Raw genomic sequence first — 20,345 nt, 5'->3', positions numbered from 1 at the left:
TTAGTAAAAATGTGCATTCATTTGAATGTGAAAGTAAAGTAAAAACAAAAAAAAATACATTTTTATTATTCATTTAATTTTACTTATCCATTGATGAAAAAACATAATTTATGCTTACCTGATAAATTTATTTCTCTTGTAGTGTAGTCAGTCCACGGGTCATCCATTACTTATGGAATATATCTCTTCCTAACAGGAAGCTGCAAGAGGATCACCCAAGCAGAGCTGCTATATAGCTCCTCCCCTCACTGTCATATCCAGTCATTCGACCAAAGCAGACGAGAAAGGAGAAACCATAGGGTGCAGTGGTGACTGGAGTTTAATTAAAATTTAGATCTGCCTTAAAGACAGGGCGGGCCGTGGACTGACTACACTACAAGAGAAATAAATTTATCAGGTAAGCATAAATTATGTATTCTCTTGTTAAGTGTAGTCAGTCCACGGCTCATCCATTACTTATGGAATACCAATACCAAAGCTAAAGTACACGGATGAAGGGAGGGACAAGGCAGGAACATTAAACAGAAGGAACCACTGCCTGAAGTACCTTTCTCCCAAAAATAGCCTCCGAAGAAGCAAAAGTGTCAAATTTGTAAAATTTTGAAAAGGTGTGAAGCGAAGACCAAGTCGCAGCCTTGCAAATCTGTTCAACAGAGGCCTCATTTTTAAAGGCCCAGGTGGAAGCCACAGCTCTAGTAGAATGAGCTGTAATCCTTTCAGGAGGCTGCTGTCCAGCAGTCTCATAGGCTAAACGTATTATGCTACGAAGCCAAAAAGAGAGAGAGGTAGCCGAAGCCTTTTGACCTCTTCTCTGTCCAGAGTAAACGACAAACAGGGAAGAAGTTTGACGAAAATCTTTAGTTGCCTGCAAATAGAACTTCAGGGCACGGACTACGTCCAGATTATGCAAAAGTCGTTCCTTCTTTGAAGAAGGGTTAGGACACAGTGATGGAACAACAATCTCTTGATTGATATTCCTGTTAGTAACTACCTTAGGTAAGAACCCAGGTTTAGTACGCAGAACTACCTTGTCTGAATGAAAAATCAGATAAGGAGAATCACAATGTAAGGCAGATAACTCAGAGACTCTTCGAGCCGAGGAAATAGCCATCAAAAACAAAACCTTCCAGGATAACAGCTTGATATCAATGGAATGAAGGGGTTCAAATGGAACGCCTTGAAGAACATTAAGAACTAAGTTTAAGCTCCACGGCGGAGCAACAGTCTTAAACACAGGCTTAATCCTAGTTAAAGCCTGACAAAAAGCCTGAACGTCTGGAACTTCAGCCAGACGTTTGTGTAGAAGAATAGACAGAGCAGAAATCTGTCCCTTTAACGAACTAGCAGATAAGCCCTTTTCTAAACCCTCTTGTAGAAAGGACAATATCCTAGGAATCCTAACCTTACTCCATGAGTAACTCTTGGATTCGCACCAATATAAATATTTACGCCATATCTTATGGTAAATTTTTCTGGTAACAGGCTTCCTAGCCTGTATTAAGGTATCAATAACCGACTCCGAGAAGCCACGCTTTGATCGAATCAAGCGTTCAATCTCCATGCAGTCAGCCTCAGAGAAATTAGATTTGGATGGTTGAAAGGACCCTGAATTAGAAGGTCCTGTCTCAGAGGCAGAGACCACGGTGGACAGGACGACATGTCCACTAGGTCTGCATACCAGGTCCTGCGTGGCCACGCAGGCGCTATCAGAATCACCGAAGCTCTCTCCTGTTTGATCTTGGCAATCAAACGAGGAAGCATCGGGAATGGTGGAAACACATAAGCCATGTTGAAGACCCAAGGGGCTGTCAGAGCATCTATCAGCACCGCTCCCGGGTCCCTGGACCTGGATCCGTAACAAGGAAGCTTGGCGTTCTGACGAGATGCCATGAGATCCAGATCTGGTTTGCCCCAACGATGAATCAGTTGAGCAAAGACCACCGGATGAAGTTCCCACTCCCCCGGATGAAAAGTCTGGCGACTTAGAAAATCCGCCTCCCAGTTCTCCATGCCTGGGATGTAAATCGCTGACAGGTGGCAAGAGTGAGACTCTGCCCAGCGAATTATCTTTGAGACTTCCAACATCGATAGGGAACTTCTGGTTCCCCCTTGATGGTTGATGTAAGCCACAGTCGTGATGTTGTCCGACTGAAATCTGATGAACCTCAGAGTTGCTAACTGAGGCCAAGCTAGGAGAGCATTGAATATTGCTCTTAATTCCAGAATATTTATTGGGAGGAGTTTCTCCTCCTGAGTCCATAATCCCTGAGCTTTCAGGGAGTTCCAGACTGCGCCCCAGCCTAGAAGGCTGGCGTCTGTTGTTACAATCGTCCAATCTGGCCTGTGAAAGGTCATCCCCTTGGACAGATGTGGCCGAGAAAGCCACCATAGAAGAGAATCTCTGGTCTCTTGATCCAGATGTAGTAGGGGGGACAAATCTGAGTAATCCCCGTTCCACTGACTTAGCATGCACAATTGCAGCGGTCTGAGATGCAGGCGCGCAAATGGTACTATGTCCATTGCCGCTACCATTAAGCCGATTACTTCCATGCACTGAGCTACTGACGGGTGTGGAATGGAATGAAGGACACGGCAAGCATTTAGAAGTTTTAAAAACCTGGCCTCTGTCAGGTAAATTTTCATCTCTACAGAATCTATAAGAGTCCCTAGAAAGGGAACTCTTGTAAGTGGTAATAGAGAACTCTTTTCCACGTTCACCTTCCACCCATGCGACCTCAGAAATGCCAGAACTATCTCTGTATGAGACTTGGCAGTTTGAAAACTTGACGCTTGTATCAGAATGTCGTCTAGGTACGGAGTCACCACTATGCCTCGCGGTCTTAGTACCGCCAGAAGTGAGCCCAGAACTTTTGTAAAGATTCTTGGAGCCGTAGCTAATCCGAAGGGAAGAGCTACAAACTGGTAATGCCTGTCTAGGAAAGCAAATCTTAGGTACCGATAATGATCCTTGTGAATCGGTATGTGAAGGTAGGCATCCTTTAAGTCCACTGTGGTCATGTACTGACCCTCTTGGATCATGGGAAGGATGGTTCGAATAGTTTCCATTTTGAATGATGGAACTCTTAGAAATTTGTTTAGGATTTTTAAGTCCAAGATTGGTCTGAAGGTTCCCTCTTTCTTGAGAACCACAAATAGATTTGAATAGAATCCCTGCCCGTGTTCCGTCCGCGGAACTGGGTGGATCACCCCCATTAGTAAGAGGTCTTGTACACAGCGTAGAAACTCCTCTTTCTTTATTTGGTTTGCTGATAACCTTGAAAGATGAAATCTCCCTCGTGGAGAAGACATCTCTTGCCCAAGCCTGGGCGAAGAGAGAAAGTCTGCCCCCCACTAGATCCGTTTCCGGATAGGGGGCCCTCTCTTCATGCTGTCTTGGGGGCAGCAGCAGGTTTCTTGGCCTGCTTGCCCTTGTTCCAGGACTGGTTAACTTTCCAGCCCTGCCTGTAACGAGCAACAGCTCCTTCCTGTTTTGGAGCGGAGGAAGTTGATGCTGCTCCTGCCTTGAAGTTACGAAAGGCACGAAAATTAGACTGTTTGGCCTTTGATTTGGCCCTGTCCTGAGGTAGAGCATGGCCCTTACCTCCCGTAATGTCAGCTATAATTTCTTTCAAGCCGGGCCCGAATAAGGTCTGCCCTTTGAAAGGAATATTAAGCAATTTAGATTTAGAAGTCACGTCAGCTGACCAGGATTTAAGCCATAGCGCTCTGCGCGCTTGGATGGCGAATCCGGAGTTCTTAGCCGTAAGTTTGGTTAAATGTACGACGGCATCAGAAACAAATGCGTTAGCTAGCTTAAGTGCTTTAAGCTTGTTCATAATTTCATCCAATGGAGCTGTGCGAATGGCCTCTTCCAGAGACTCAAACCAGAATGCCGCCGCAGCAGTGACAGGCGCAATGCATGCAAGGGGCTGTAAGATAAAACCTTGTTGAACAAACATTTTCTTAAGGTAACCCTATAATTTCTTATCCATTGGATCTGAAAAGGCACAACTACCCTCCACCGGGATAGTGGTACGCTTAGCTAAAGTAGAAACTGCTCCCTCCACCTTAGGGACCGTCTGCCATAAGTCTCGTGTGGTGGCGTCTATAGGAAACATTTTCCTAAATATGGGAGGAAGGGAAAAAGGCACACCAGGTCTATCCCACTCCTTGCTAATAATCTCTGTAAGCCTTTTAGGTATAGGAAACACGTCAGTACACACCGGTACCGCATAGTACCTATCCAACCTACATAATTTTTCTGGAATTGCAACCGTGTTACAATCATTCAGAGCCGCTAATACCTCCCCTAGAAATATGCGGAGGTTCTCAAGCTTAAATTTAAAATTAGAAATCTCTGAATCCAGTCTCCCTGGATCAGATCCGTCACCCACAGAATGAAGCTCTCCGTCTTCACGTTCTGCAAACTGTGACGCAGTATCTGACATGGCTCTCACCTCATCCGCGCGCTCTGTCCTTAACCCAGAGCTATCGCGCTTGCCTCTTAATTCTGGCAATTTAGATAATACTTCTGTCATAACAGTAGCCATGTCTTGCAAAGTGATTTGTAAGGGCCTCCCTGATGTACTTGGCGCCACAAAATCACGCACCTCCTGAGCGGGAGGCGAAGGTACTGACACGTGAGGAGAGTTAGTCGGCATAACTTCCCCCTCGTTGTCTGGTGATAATTTCTTTACATGTAAAGATTGACTTTTATTTAAAGTAGCATCAATGCAATTAGTACACAAATTTCTATTGGGCTCCACATTGGCCTTTAAACATAGTGAACAAAGAGATTCATCTGTGTCAGACATGTTTAAACAGACTAGCAATGAGACTAGCAAGCTTGGAAATACTTTTCTAAATAAATTTACAAGCAATATAATAAACGCTACTGTGCCTTTAAGAAGCACAAAAAGCTGTCACAGTTGAAATAACAATGAACCAAAATAGTTATAGCAACCAATTTTTCACAGTAAATGTATTAAGTTAGCAAAGGATTGCACCCACCAGCAAATGGATGATTAACCCCTTAATACCCAAAAACGGATAACAATTTAATAATTAACGTTTTTCTCACAGTCAAAACACACTGTCACAGGTCTGCTGTGACTGATTACCTCCCTCAAAATGAATTTTGAAGACCCCTGAGCTCTCTAGAGATGATCTGGATCATGGAGGATGAAGTAGACAGATTGTGACTGAATTTTTACTGCGCAAAAAAGCGCTAAAATAGGCCCCTCCCACTCATATTACAACAGTGGGGAAGCTCAGAAAACTGTTTCTATGCAGAAAACAAAGATGGCCATGTGGTAAAAATCATGCCCCAATAAGTTTTATCACCAAGTACCTCACAAAAAACGATTAACATGCCAGTAAACGTTTTAAACATACATTTGAAAAGTTATGAATTGTTATTAATAAGCCTGCTACCAGTCGCTTTTACTGCAGTTAAGGCTCATACATTATTTCAGTATTAAAAGTATTTTCAGAGTCAATTCCATTCCTTAGAAAAATACATTCAGTGTACACACACTCATCAGCCTAATACCAGTCGCTATCACTGCATTTAAGGCTGAACTTACTTTACATTGATATCAGCAGTATTTTCTCAGTCAATTCCATTCCTCAGAAAAATAATTACTGCACATACCTCATTTGCAGGGGGGCCCTGCATGCTATTCCCCTTCTCTGAAGTTACCTCACTCCTCAGATGAGAACAGCCAGTGGATCTTAGTTACGTCTGCTAAGATCATAGAAAACGCAGGCAGATTCTTCTTCTAATGCTGCCTGAGAATAAACAGCACACTCCTGTGCCATTTAAAATAACAAACTTTTGATTGTAGAAATAAACTAAGTTAAAAAACACCACAGACCTCTCACAGCGACCTATCTTTAGTTAGGCTGCAAGAGAATGACTGAATATGACAGTGAGGGGAGGAGCTATATAGCAGCTCTGCTTGGGTGATCCTCTTGCAGCTTCCTGTTAGGAAGAGATATATTCCATAAGTAATGGATGACCCGTGGACTGACTACACTTAACAAGAGAAATAGATAAGTGAAAGCAGGCAAGAAAAAGAAAGACTGGATAGACATCAGACGATCAAATTCACAATTTTCAATAGCAGTTTAACAATTTCCTTGTCAGATGAACTAATCTTGGCTCCATTAAAAAATAGTATATATTTGTGCTTACATGTGTACTTTTGTGTTTATATGTGTATATGTTGGAAAAATGTAATAAAAAGAGGTACGTGTGTATATAAATATGAATATATACATATATATATACATACACACACACACATATATATACACAGTATATATATATATATATATATATATATATATATATATACACATATACACACACACCCCGATGGCCTGTAGTAGTGGCACTGGCTATTACTTTAACTTTATTTAAGGCTGCCCTAGAAGCAAACATTATCCAGAGGAAATAGCTGGTCAATTTAGTTTTTTTACATTTATTTATTTTTGTTGAATAACAACCCCAAGGGCAAATATCACACTAAAATATATATATTGTATAGGCACATGTCTAGTTTTAAGGGTTTGCATATCTAGGGTAGCTTTAACATATATCATGCAAAAAAATTACATGCACCATCAAATTGAAGCATTTAATAATTACATCAGAATTTCACTTTACATGTAAGTCTTTGTGCAGCAGTAAAAAAAAATACTGAGATTGAAAACTGAAAAAAGTGTCATGTTGAGGGATGTGTGTGCTGAATGCCCTTTTGTGCAAGTACTCAGTGAATCACTCGTGCTTTATATCTTGTGATTAATATGAATGAATTTTATGTGAGTAGCTCTGACCTACAAGAACATAATAACGTGTGCACTGGGGTGTCACAACCTGTTTGGCTAAAATACTAACAACTATAAAATATATTTTGCAAAGTGCTTAACATTCTATAGAAATTATCTAAAGTTCTCTGATCGCTGACAGTTAATTTAACCTAAAGTTGAAATATTAATATGTTAATTCAACAATTTATTTCCGAGGGTTAGTATTTAATGTAAAAATTACCTGGCATTCTGAATTCTAAACACTTGGGCTAGATGACAAGTGGCGCAGTATTTTCTTTTTTCATGATCACAAAGACTAGAGTTAAGCTTTTTGCGTTAGTCGGGTTGAGTTTTTATTACAAGTTCCAAAAAACTTATTTTGTGCTTGCAGTGACCTGAATAGCGCAAAAATCTCTATATATCTATATCGCTCTCTCTCTATCCATATCTCTCTCTCTATCCATATCTCTCTCTCTCTCTCTCCATATCTCTCTCTCTCTCTCCATATCTCTCTCTCTCTATATATATATATACACATATACACATACATTCATAAAGGGTCAGCACACCTTCACAAAATTTTCTGCTGCAGTCATTCCAAACATTTATAAGAATCATGAAGACACAGCTCCTTCTTTTGCAAACATTATGTTTTTAATCTAACTTTCAGCCCCCATTTGGGCAATCTTGACAAAGGCCCAAATGGGGGCTGAAACGTTGGATTAAACACATAATGTTTGCAAAAGAAGGAGCTATGTCTTTATGATTCATTAAATATATATATGTATGTGTGTATATATATGTGTGTGTGTGTGTGTGCAGAAAAAAATTGGCAATTTCTGACCTAAACAGAATGATCTAAAGATACACTCTTAGTAGATGTTAGGATATTAGAACAATTAATATAAACATGGATATTGTAAGCTGAAATCCGACAGAGTCTTTCGATAAAATAAATAAATCTTATTGTTATCCCCTCCTCTCTCTTTGAGGACTCAAATGATATCATTTGTTTATTAAACGTGATTGCACTATTATTGTGTCTTCTCTTTCTCTCTCTTTCTTTCTCTCTGTCTTTCTCATATATATATATATATATACATACAGACATACATACATACACACACACGTGTGTATATATATATATATATATATATATATATATAATAGTTTTCCCCCCCCTTTTTTTATCCCCAATACAGAATGCCATGTAACATGAGAGGATCAAGCAGTGCTCCCAGTGCACGGGACTGTGAAACATTGGAAACTCTTTTCTACTGTCCCTCCTTTCACTACACTCTTTATGACTCAGGTTCTATTAAAATATCGGAGTCTATCTTAGTTCAGTACATTTTGCATTACTGACCCTATCTAGCTATGAAAAAAAGCTTATGAAATAATTTATCCCCATAGACTTTAATAGTGAATTTTTTTTTTAAAAAAGGGTTAGGTAAACTTTACAAAAGGATTGCGATCGACCTGCTCAAGATCAGTAAGGCTTATAGTTTTCAAGCAGGATTTTACCTATGTCTTTAACCCTTTTGCAAAGGTTTAACACGGTTATCGAGGACAGTGAAATAAACCACATGCTCTAACAAATTAGGGCTTGTTATTTGTGCATTAGAATATTCCTTTAAAAGGGCAATAAAAACCAAGTAGTAACATAACTTTGCAATATACTCTCCATTATTTATTTTACATGCAATTTTAGCTCATTCTCAGAACTGAAAATGCACCCTGCTGACTCCTCAAGGCTAACCCTGCTGCCTATCTGTCTATAATTGGCTCTAGTTGATTTAAAAAGAGCATGCTATTTTAAACAACTTTTCAATTGACTTATTTTATCTAATTTGCTTCATTCTCTTGATATCCTTTGTTAAAAAGCATATCTAGATAGGCTCAGCAGCTGCTGATTGGTGGCTGCATATAGATGCCTCATGTGATTAGCTCACCCATGTGCATTAATATTTCTTCAACAAAAGATAGCTAAAGAATGACGCAAATTAGATAATAGAAGTAAATTGGAAAGTTGTTTAAAATTGCATTCTCAATCTAAAACATGAATTAAAAATTTTGGGTTTCATGTCCCTTTAAGTATAACTTTGACCTTTGTTAACGGCTTTAGTTATTATGTAAAATGTTTACTTGAAGACTGAATGCACTAATTCTGCATTCTATTTTGATCTAGACTCCTAATGAGGTTGGGGAAGGATTGGTATTTTTATCTTTTTATTTTTCCATTGGTTCTTTGGTCATAATTACTGTGCTTTAATTACTGTAGTATCTACTGGGATTTGAAGTATAGATGCTGATACAGTTTTTGTTTTCTCTTTACGTCTTAACAAAGCACTTGGGCCCAGCACTATTTAGCATATTGTATGTAGCGATTTCATGGAGATTCACAAAAAATAATTAATTAATAATAATAAAAAAAAAATCCAATGATTCCTCAAAATCTTTGAAAAATGAAATGGATATTTTAATTTGCTCTACATGCCGACATGTTTCTAGTGAGAGGGCTACTGAACCCAAATGATTTCTTTCATGATTCAGATAGAGAATGCAATTTTAAGCAATTTTCTAATTTACTCCTTATATAAATTTTTCTTCGTTCTCTTGGTATCTTTATTTGAAAAAGCAGGAATTTAATCTAAAGAGCCGGCTCATCTTTGGTTCAGCACATGGGTAACGCTTGCTGATTGGTGGTTAAATGCAGCCATCAATCAGCAAGCGCTACCCAAGGTGCTGAACCAAAAATAGGCCGACTCGTAAGCTTACATTCATGCTTTTTCAAATAAAGATACCAAGAGAATTAAGAAAAAATGATAATAGGAGTAAATTAGAAAAGTTGTTTAATATTGCATGCTCTATCTTAATCACAAAAGAAAAAAAATTGGGTTTAGTATCCCTTTAAGCTTCTCACTAAATCAACCCTTAGTTATACAAAATAAATGTACATACCTTGTTGCAAACATGGCTCTCAGAGAGGAGAAAGTAGCAGCATCTTCCTTTAGCGCCTTAAGCTCGTTTCGTAATTTCATCATGGTCTCTGTTACCATTTGTTTCTCGTTCTCGTATTTGCTCTTCAAGTTGGCAAGCGCAACCTCTGCAGTCTAGTACGTAATAAAATATACTTAGATTTAGTCAAAAATAAATTTTACAGTGAATTTAAATAATAACACACATTCAATAAAGATCAGTTCATAAAACTCCTGACCTCGGCACTTCTTGTGTGCCAGGGCACGAGGACAAGCCTACTTCAGCACAAGGGAGTTAACCTGAGTCTCAAGCAATCTACAAAGTAAAGGAACATGAAACCCGAAATTGCCCTTTCATGATTCGGTCTCAAGACCCCTGCTCCTTAACTCGTCCATCTCCTCTGAGGCGGCGGACAGCCATCCTCTCGATCACATACGATCAGGTTGATTGACACCCCCTTACTAGCGGTCGATTGGCAGCGAATCTGCAGGGGGCGGCATTGCACAAGCAGCACACCAGAACTGCTTGTGTAATTATAAATGCTGACAGCGTATGCTGTCGGCATTTATCGATGTGCGGTGGACATGATTCGCTACAGCGGATCAAGTCCGCTCGCACTTTGTTAAATCGGCCCCCATGTCTACTCTCCACTACATCTTTCACTGATGCTCTGTTTTTCTCTAAATGCCTCTAACTAACTTTGTCTCATTAGGCAGCTTTCTGTGTCTTTCTACTCTCTGCTATTGAATATCTCCTGCTTTCAATATATACACTATATGGCCAAAAGTATGTGGACATCTAACCATCACACCTATATGAGCTTGTAGGGCATCTGTGATACAAATGTGATATTACAGGCGATAATAGAGTGTGATGAATGTGAACCAGTCTTCTTGGCCTATATGAATTTATATAGACGGAGAAATCCTGAATTGCCAACATGGCATAGACTTGAAGCTTATATATAACTTGTTGCTGAACAAAACAATATGTATTCTAAAAGAACAAATTACTCATCCTTGGTTGAGACATTTGTTGGACCAGATAAATCTTGACAGAAATAAGAGACACAGAGACAGTTTCATAACCTCTTTTGCAAAAACTAATGTAAGAACTATTATTAAAAGTGTATATAAAGGATCTGCGACTTTCTCTCCCCGGATTTCTCAATTCAAGGGCAGACGTTTCGTTTGAATATAAAACTGAAACTCCCAGATCTTCTTTATCGTTCGGGCTGAAGTTTACGGGAATCCCCAGCCAAAGTGGGACATATATGATGCACTATTTTGTGATGTAGTGATTCATTTTACTTTTATATAAACAAGTTGTTATTATAAAAATTATTATTTAAAATTGTTATTTTCTTTTGTGAATAAACTATTATACCTATTAAGAATAACAAAGAGTTTAAATATTGCTTTTAGCATATGTATTAAGGTATACATTTTATTAGGCAATACAGCATCTCATACCAAAACCATGGACATTACTATGGAGTTGCCACCACCTCCCAATCTGTGGGAGTTTGTGCCCATTCCAATTTATCCAAAAGGTTTTCAGTGGCGTTGAGGTCAGGGCTATGTGAAGGTCACTTGAGTTCCTACACACCAAAAACTCATAAAACAATGTCTTCACTGACCTTGCTTTGTGCACAGGGTTCATGCTGGAACAGGAAAGGGCCTTCTCTAGACTGTGGCCACAAACTTAGAAGCACGCAATTATCTAAAATTTGTTTGGGCTTAATTTATTAAGCCCTTCGCCTCCCTATGACTTCTGAATCTCACAAGAGAACCTGTAGTCAGGATTTATCAAGCAGCGGTAATCAGACTGCTGCTTCCCTAACCTCTGATTGGCTGTGCTCGGGCAGGGGCGGAATGTTAAATTCCGCCAGAGGAGAGCTGGGGCGGACAGGGGTGAATATGTACACCCCTGTCCGCCCTTACGTGATAAATCATAGTATATAGAATAGCTCATAGTATCATGTAGCATTAAGATTAACCTTCACTAGAACTAAGGGGCCTAACACAAACTCTGAAAAACAGTCCAAGACCATTATCCCTCCTCCACCAATCTTTACAGTAGGCACTATGCACTCTAGTAGGAATCATTCTCCTGACATCCACCACATTCTTTAATCAAACTGAAGCATGGTTTATCCCTACAGAGAACACGTCTCCACTACACCAGAGTTTAGTGGTACTGTGCTTTACACCACACCAAGCGACACATGACATTTTGCATATTGATGTGAGGATTGTGTGCAGCTGCTTGACAGTGAAACCAATTTCCATGAAGCTCCCAATGCGCAGTTTTTGTGCTGATGTTGCTTCTAGAGGCAGTTTGGAACTCCTTGAGTGATGCAACAGATAATAGGCGATTTTTAGAAGCAATGCACTTCAGCACTCGCCAGCCATGCCCTTTGAGTTTGCGTGGCCTACCACTTTGGGCTCGATTTATAAAATGTAAGGAGAATGCTCTGTGTAATTATATGTGTTCTCCTCAGATCTCCTTTAGAGAAGCGCATATTTGCACTCAAATTTATCAAAAATAAGCTTAACCATAAGAGAGCTGAGGAGAACTAAAGATAATATTCATGTAAGTCATATATAAACCAATAGAAAACTTTATACAGCCTTCCTAGTAGCTTTGTTAACGCCCCTCTTCAACAAACTGTCATGGAAGAAAATAAATCTACATTTTAATTGTTTTTGTGCTTCTATTTTAGCGTTTCTTTTATATCTTATTTTTATGCCCCAATAGATATAATTTTTGTGCTCTGTTATATTTTATTTTTGCGCTCCATTATATAAAAAATTTTTATCACCCCAATACATATTATTTTTGCATTCCTATAAATAAATGCTTCTACAACTGGTAGAGTACTTCACAGTAGCTATAGAGAACTTTAATGCACGCATTTGCAGGACAACTTTCAGTCCTCTATAGGAGAATATAACTGCCGTATTTCATATAGTTCTCCTCATTAATTTATCAAAAAAGATCTAATTTAACCTTTTTTTGGAAGAACATGTTCAACAAGGAGAATGGGAACAGAGTAGGATAATTTTACAGTTCAACTTGCCCAATTTTAGGCACATTTTTGAATGATAAATAGGGGCATTATTTCTCATGCGCATTTTCAGGGGCAAATATAGGAGAAAATCAATGATAAATCATGCCCTATGTGCTTGATTTATAAAGCTACGGCGGCCAGAGGCGTACATTTGCACCAATGTCCGCCACAGCTCGCCTCTGGCGGACAGAATTATGCTGGCGGAATTTAACATTGCACACAAGCTCTATTTTGTGCTTGCGTGCCATGCTGCCCCCTGCCTACGCACAGCCAATCACGTGTGGGCAGAAGCTGTCAACCTCCCCTGGGATTGAAAAGAGGATAGGAAGATGCGGTCTGATGACCGTTGATTCATAAATACGGACTGCAGGTTCTCTTGTGAGAACCTGCAGTCGAAGAGCAGGAGAAGGCTTGATAAATCGAGCCCTATATGGCAGGGCTCTTCTCCCAGACACTTCCACTTCACAATAATAGCACTTACAGTTGACAGGAACAGTTCTAGTTGGGCAGAAATTTCAAGAACTGACTTATGGCAAAGGTTGCATCCTATGACAGTGCAACGCTGAGCTCTTATAGTATAATCTATTGTACTGACAATGTTTGTCTATGGAGATTTGGCTAAGAGCTGGATTTTATGCACCTCTTAGCACTGGGGGTGGCTGAAACACCTGAACTCAATAATTGTCCACATACTTTTTAGTCACATAGAATATCGTTCTGCTGCTGGATTGCATGTCTGTCCATCTCTCTCATTTACTTTGTTTTATAAGCCATTGATTAAATCAATGTGCGTAGGAAGTTCACAGAACACAAATCGATCTGACAATTTAAAGGGACAGTCTACTCCAAAAATGGTATTGTTTAAAAAGATAGATAACGCCTTTACTACCCATTCCCCAGCTTTGCATAACCAACATGGTTATATTTATATACGTCATAGCCTGTTAAAGGGACACTCAGGTTAAATAAAATTTTCATTATTCAGATACAGGATGTAATTTTAAACAACTTTCCAATGTAGTTCCATTAAAAAAAATGTGCACAGTCTTTTATATTTACACTTTTTGAGTCACCAGATCCTACTGAGCATGTGCAAGAATTCACAGACTATATGTATATGCATTTGTGATTGGCTGATTGCTATCACATGGTACAAGGGGAGTGGAAATAGACATAACTTTGAAATTCGTTATAAAAAAATCTACTACTCATTTCAAGTTCAGACTAAGTGCTATTGCATTGTCTTGTTATCTTGCATTTGTTGATTATGCAAATCTAATGTGTTGACTGGTCCTTTAAACTCAAAATCTCTGCTTGCTTCTAAACCCCTGCAGATTGCTTTTATGTAAGTGCATTTTATTAGCTTTTTACAGCAAGACAGTGCTAGGTAATCTGTGTCATATAGATAACAGTGTTGAGTCATCACTGATTGGCTAAAATGCAAGTCTGTAAACAGCACGGAGATAAGGGGGCAGTCTGCAGACGCTTGGATACAGGTAATCACAGAGGTAAAAAGTGCATTAATATAACCGCGTTTGTTATGCAAAACTGGGGAATGGGTAATAAAAGGATAATCTATCTTTCTAAACAATAGCAATTCTGGAGTAGACTTTCCCTTTAAGACAATTTTGAAATAAACATTCAGAACAAATAAATAAAATGACAATGCAAATTATTTCCACAAGCAAGAAATATAAATAAAAAAATATTCACATATATAACAATTCATGCAGTATTAGACAGGATGAAACTTGCCGCACTAATATAAGGCAACACAAATCGGTAGGGACAGACTGAAACAATCTGAGCTCTATCAAATATATTTGTTTATGCAAAGACACATTTTCAAAAAAAATATTATAGCTGAATTTTTGTTTGTAATCACAAATAGTGGTATTTTGTAAGCAGGCTAATTTTGTTTTACATATTCAAGGTAACAAATGTTTCTTCAAACTGTTCCGTACAATGTAGGTCTGAAAATGGCACCAATTTCCTTCAAATTATAAGTGCACCTTCTTATGCCATCCATATGTTGTGTCATCTTAGAGAAGACAGACAATAAATTGGTACATTGTCAGGGATTGCTTCCATGATGCACCCACAGGTATGTAGAATTGTTTATTATCACTTTGTGAGATGAAATGGCAAATGCAAGTTATCTGTGATAGCTGAGTGCATATACCATAATTTGCAAGTTTTGAAGACAAATAGATTTCTAGTTAGTTCATTTTCATTCTAATAGCTAGGCATGCTATTATTTTTATAAGATATAATAATCTAGGCATAAATGTGAAGAGTGGTATTTTTACCAACAATGTAAATATTTCTTCACTGAGAAAAATATCTCCTGTAAGGGTATCTGTGAAGTAACCTTAAATAAACTACAGATGTATCATAGAATCTAATATTTAATTTAGCTAATATCTATTATAAATTGATTTAGCTGCATTGCGAACAAACACTGGAATGGGTGATATCAAACCCTCCCTATTGCTCTCAACTACAGACGGTCCGGTCCATCTGTTAGAATAGGGGAATATACAAACATATTTAGAGGAAATAGCCCTTAGCATATAGGTGATAAATTGTCCCATCCTAAGCCCCCAATATACAGATGAGCTGGCATTTCAAGTAAGAAATAGCAGGAAAAAACAGAGAGACATGTTTAACCCTATGAGTGCTGAAAGCATATAAGAATTTAAATCTCGATTTTAAAAAGAGAAGTTATAAATTCATCTATATGAACTGTATAATTCTCAAAGATTTAATTGATACTCAGACTGCATAAATATCTATATATGGATATGGGAAATGCAATTCAGATTTGTAATAGATTAAATAACAATTGTAATAATCCCATTTTAAAATATATAACATATTTTTGTTTATTCTATCTTCCAGATGGGGCTAACAGATGCTGATACAGGATTGCCTGCATGGGGTGACCTAAGTCATATCATATGGTTATGCACTAAATATTTATATAAAACTTTATTAAATACATCTCTCAAGATATTATAAAGTAGAATGTATAGGAAGTCTATATAAATATTTTCTATTTTAACATAGAATTGATAATACTAGTGTTTGATCTCAAATTGTACATTTTCAATTATATTAAATGAGATATATATGCTGATCACATAGTTTATTAATATCAGATAATATTGAATATACTAAATATACATATTAAAATGATATAGTTTACTGTTAGCAATGTTAAAAATGAAACCATTTGTCTTTGCTGCCCCCTAGGGGATTAAGACTGGTATGACAGCCAAACGAATTAACTGTTTAAAACATATGTTCCCAGTAGGCCAATCAAATGTTTCAGCTCGAAGTGCCAATCAATTCTCAGCTCCGTTAGGGCCAATCAAAAGACAAGCTCCGAGGGCCTATGTAAATTCTGTGGGAGTGATTAAGGAAAAGGAGGAAGCTTTCTTTATTTTTGGATAAAGAGGCATACACACTCTAAGACAGAGGGATACACACAGACTAAAAGAAGCATTAACTTTTGGAGAGGAAAATACATAGGCTTTGGTGCCAAGTATATTCTCTGCCATTTTGGGGACACTTTCTTGAACAAAGAAAGATTAAAAATTCTTGAGGTCTATACCTTTGCACATTGTGAGTAAACCCTCCATAGATGGCCCACAAGAAACTCTGGAAGCTGAAACATTGATTTGGTTATTTGGGTAAAGTATAAAAAACTGTTAAGTATATACAATATTTAAATCAAAGGCATTCTAAGGAAATAGTTAGATTACAGCTGGTAAATTTAAAGAGCACGTTTTGTATTTTAAGCTCATATTCATAATCCTGTGTAGTTTAAAACTAGTCATATTTAGCTCTAAGTAATTTGTTTCCTAGATAAAGGCCTTTTGTGTTTGCTAGAGAGGGTTTTACACTCCAGATTTATAAGTCAGTCATTATAGTGAACTCTTTCAGAACTGTACATAAACTGGTTATTGTGGTTATTGTGATTAAATCCCTGGTAGTTATTAAGCATAAATTAAGCGTAAATTGGTAATCCATATTGGGCGCTGAACTAGAGTTATTGGTTAATAACAGAAGAGTCTAGTATTTTATTGTGGTATTTTAATGTGATTATTGTGAATAAGGTAATTTGTAAAGGTATATTTTTATGATCTTTGTATAGAATATTATAACAGCATAAGGCTGTACCATTTGATTCATAGTCTGGTTTCTATAAATATAATTCAATGTGTTTATAACGAACTTATCGTAAAGAATTTAGGAATAAATATTGATTTTAATTGTTTCATATATGCATTTTAATTGGGGGTTATTTTAAAGAATAATTATTAAATAAATTGTATTATAACCCGGCCATATACTGACACTCCAAATTCTACAATATATCAAACTGATTCTACAAAAGACACTAATGTTTTGCATACTATAATAAATTTAATTCAGATTAATCAGCGCTACAGAATTTGGCGGCACTATACAAATAAATAATAATAATATAGTATTTTAATTGAGTTTTATTTCCAGGGGGGACTATCCATTCTTTGTGAATATAGGAAACTGACCCTTTAAGCAATTAATATTTAGCAGAACAGCTGAACACATACATTAAACAACTGAACTGAAATATCAATGAATACTTAACAGGCAAGAATCATTCCCTTTCAATATCTAGGCTGTTAGCATATCAAAGACCATTGAACCTGTCTAATTTTTTGAACATAATAGATTTCAAGATGGTTTAACTGAAGCATAAAAAAACAATTTTAGGAAAGATTGCATTTTCTATTCCAAAGCGTAACAACCGTTCTACAAATCAGCTGCTCTTGAGATTAAATTGCAAATATACTTTTAGCCACACTGTAATAAAATATTTAACCTTTAATCTGTGAAGCATATCTCCCAATGAATAAATTCTAATTGAAATAAATAATTGCCTATACATGTCTAATCAGTACTTACTTGCTTGTTAGCTTTCAGCACTGTTCTAAGCGTAGCTATCTGTTCCCGCTTTGTGCTCAGAAGAGACTTCAGCTTCAAGATGTCTTGCATCAGGACTTCCTTATCATTGTCTACAGCGGGTCCAAGTTCCTGGCTTGCAACCTGCTGCCTGGAAAGCTCTGTTGTCCGGTCGACAGCAGCTTGTAAATGTTTGATCTGGTCGCGTATTATAGCAATGAGATTGTAAATGTTCATGGGTTCTCTTCTTGGGTCAGAAACTGGTGATGGTATTGGAGATACAGGAGATCCAGCTTCACTGTGACCATTCTCTGCACACAGAAGACCCTTGGAAAGCAAAATGGGTGACCTACGACCTTTGCCTTCAGGGCTAATACGACCTCCCTTACCCTCTTTATAGTAATCAAGCATAACCCTGTTAGGTGTTTCATTATTGCACATGCAAACATGGTTGTACAGGTTAGCCAGCTCTTCACTGAAGGTGACCAGCTCATCTTGTGCTACTGTAAGACTTCCTTGGGTCTCTCCAGCCACATCAGTCACTTTCTTAAGCTCTTTTTCAAGACGCACAACTTGATCTCTGTCTTGCCTAGTAGTCTTTTCTAACCTTGAGATCTTTTCAGTCATTGTTTGGGTTTCAGAATCATACCTGCTCTTTTCCTCCTCATATTTGGCCTCACATTCTTCATACTTGGTCTTCAAACTTTTGAGCTCATCCTTTAGATCACCAATTTCTGATACAGCCACTTTGTATTTGCATTCCAGAATTTCTGGACCATTTATATCAACCTCATAATAATCTCCATCTTCATGGCTGTCCCGTTCCTTTTCATTGTCCAATGCAGATTGGCGTTCCTTGGTGGCTTGGAGTTTCTTCATAGCATTTAGATTTTCTGTGAGCCTGCTCACTTTATCATTTTGCTCTGAAAGGGCTCCTTTGGTATTCTCTAAAAGTTTCTGTGATTCCTGAAGAGTAGATAATAGGTTGACCTTCTCTCTTTCTGCCTGTAACAAAATTTGAAAGCAATTGGTAGATGTATATAAAAATAAATAAAGACAAACAATTATAATGGTCACCAACATTATTAGCCACTTCAACAGAAGATTCTTCACTACCTCACCTGATGTTTACACTATCACCGGTAATAGAAGCCACAAGGGCTATGATAAAAAAATGGAACAAAAATGTCTAATCTGCTGTGAAATTCCTTACCTTGTCATGGCACAAGTGGTATTTTTACAACTAATCCACACATTTCTAGGATGTCTTCCCCCAAACTATATATTTTTTTTATATTTTGTATGTAATAAGCCATGCATGTTATTACATACAGAGTGTGGGCTGCCTTTAAATTTGAATATAGTTGCCTAGTCTTGCCAATTAACAGTTGTGCTTTAGAGGTAATCAGTGATCATGGGCAAGGCATTACATTGCAAAGCCCGTTCTCATCTACCCACCACATAGGCACGGAACTGTAGGCAGGAGTATCCTTACTATGGCAAGACATCAAATGGCAGTGATCACCAAATTCTTAACACATTGGGGCTGCAGATCAATAATTCAAAAGCTTTAAAGGGACACATATCATTTTATGGCTATTAAACACACATAATAATACATTTCCTTATAATATTCATTGGCACAAGGCCAGGTTTAAAGGAATGCTAAACCCATTTTTTTTATTTCATTATTCAGATAGATCATGACATTTTAAGCAACTTTTTCATTTACTCCCATTATCAATCATTCTTTGTTCTCTAACTATCTTTATTTGAAAAAGCAGGAATCAAAGCTTTTGTTTTTTGGTTCAGAACCTGGGTTACGCTTGGTTATTGGGTGGTTAAATGTAGCCACCAATAAGCAAGCGCTATCCATGGTGCTGAACCTAAAATGGGCCGTTTCCGTAGCTTTACATTTTTGCTTTTTAAATAAAGATAGCAAGAGAATGAAGAAAATTTGATAATAGGAGTAAATTAGAAAGTTACTTAAAATTGCCTGCTCTATTTGAATCATGAAAGAAAACATTTGTGTTTAGTATCCCTTTAAGTAAGTTTACAAGGTACCCTAGTCTGCACTCTGCTGTTCTCCTCTTCATAGGGATTTTTTTAATTCTGGCCCACATTTACAGTTCTTCTTTTTCATAGTGCAAATAGCCATATTTGGCCCACATGCCACCAGTTCGCCTTCTTTAACGTACAAAATCAATTTTTGCACCAACAGTGTTTGCATTTCTGACCTGCCCATTTGTAAACATCACAAACAAATTTGACAGCAGAGCGGCTATGAATTAATTCTCAGGACTGGTTTTCTAAGCAAGTGTTCTTCAATTTCAGGCCAAAAAACTGTCAAAATTTACAGACTACCTGTATTAGAGCACAGATAGGTTACTCATATTGACTGTGCCATGATTATTTTCCCTGTGTTCATATTTTGAAACTCAGACCTGTTATTCTTGAGAACTGAAACATTTAGAATACTATTCAAAATCTGACTCTCTTCAACGGATATTAAAGCCACGATATTGGA

The 20,345-nt window shown here is 37.7% G+C and overlaps 1 protein-coding gene across 3 annotated transcripts in view; it reads right to left on the bottom strand.

Annotated features, from left to right (window-relative positions):
- BICD2 (BICD cargo adaptor 2) overlaps positions 1–20,345 on the bottom strand; it is a 270,910-nt gene that overhangs the window by 30,932 nt on the left and 219,633 nt on the right. For all 3 annotated transcript variants that reach the window (XM_053720749.1, XM_053720750.1, XM_053720751.1), the window contains exons 5-6: positions 17,822–18,823; positions 9,775–9,926 (exon numbers count right to left, since the gene is read on the bottom strand). In XM_053720749.1, the coding sequence (XP_053576724.1) occupies positions 9,775–9,926; positions 17,822–18,823 (1,154 nt within the window). The remainder of the gene's footprint in view (positions 1–9,774; positions 9,927–17,821; positions 18,824–20,345) is intronic.

This window comes from Bombina bombina, chromosome 7 (genome assembly GCF_027579735.1).
Source record: "Bombina bombina isolate aBomBom1 chromosome 7, aBomBom1.pri, whole genome shotgun sequence".
Taxonomy (NCBI): Eukaryota; Metazoa; Chordata; class Amphibia; order Anura; family Bombinatoridae; genus Bombina; species Bombina bombina.
Note: the sequence above shows the minus strand (reverse complement) of the source record. Positions and strands in the feature narration are given on the sequence as shown.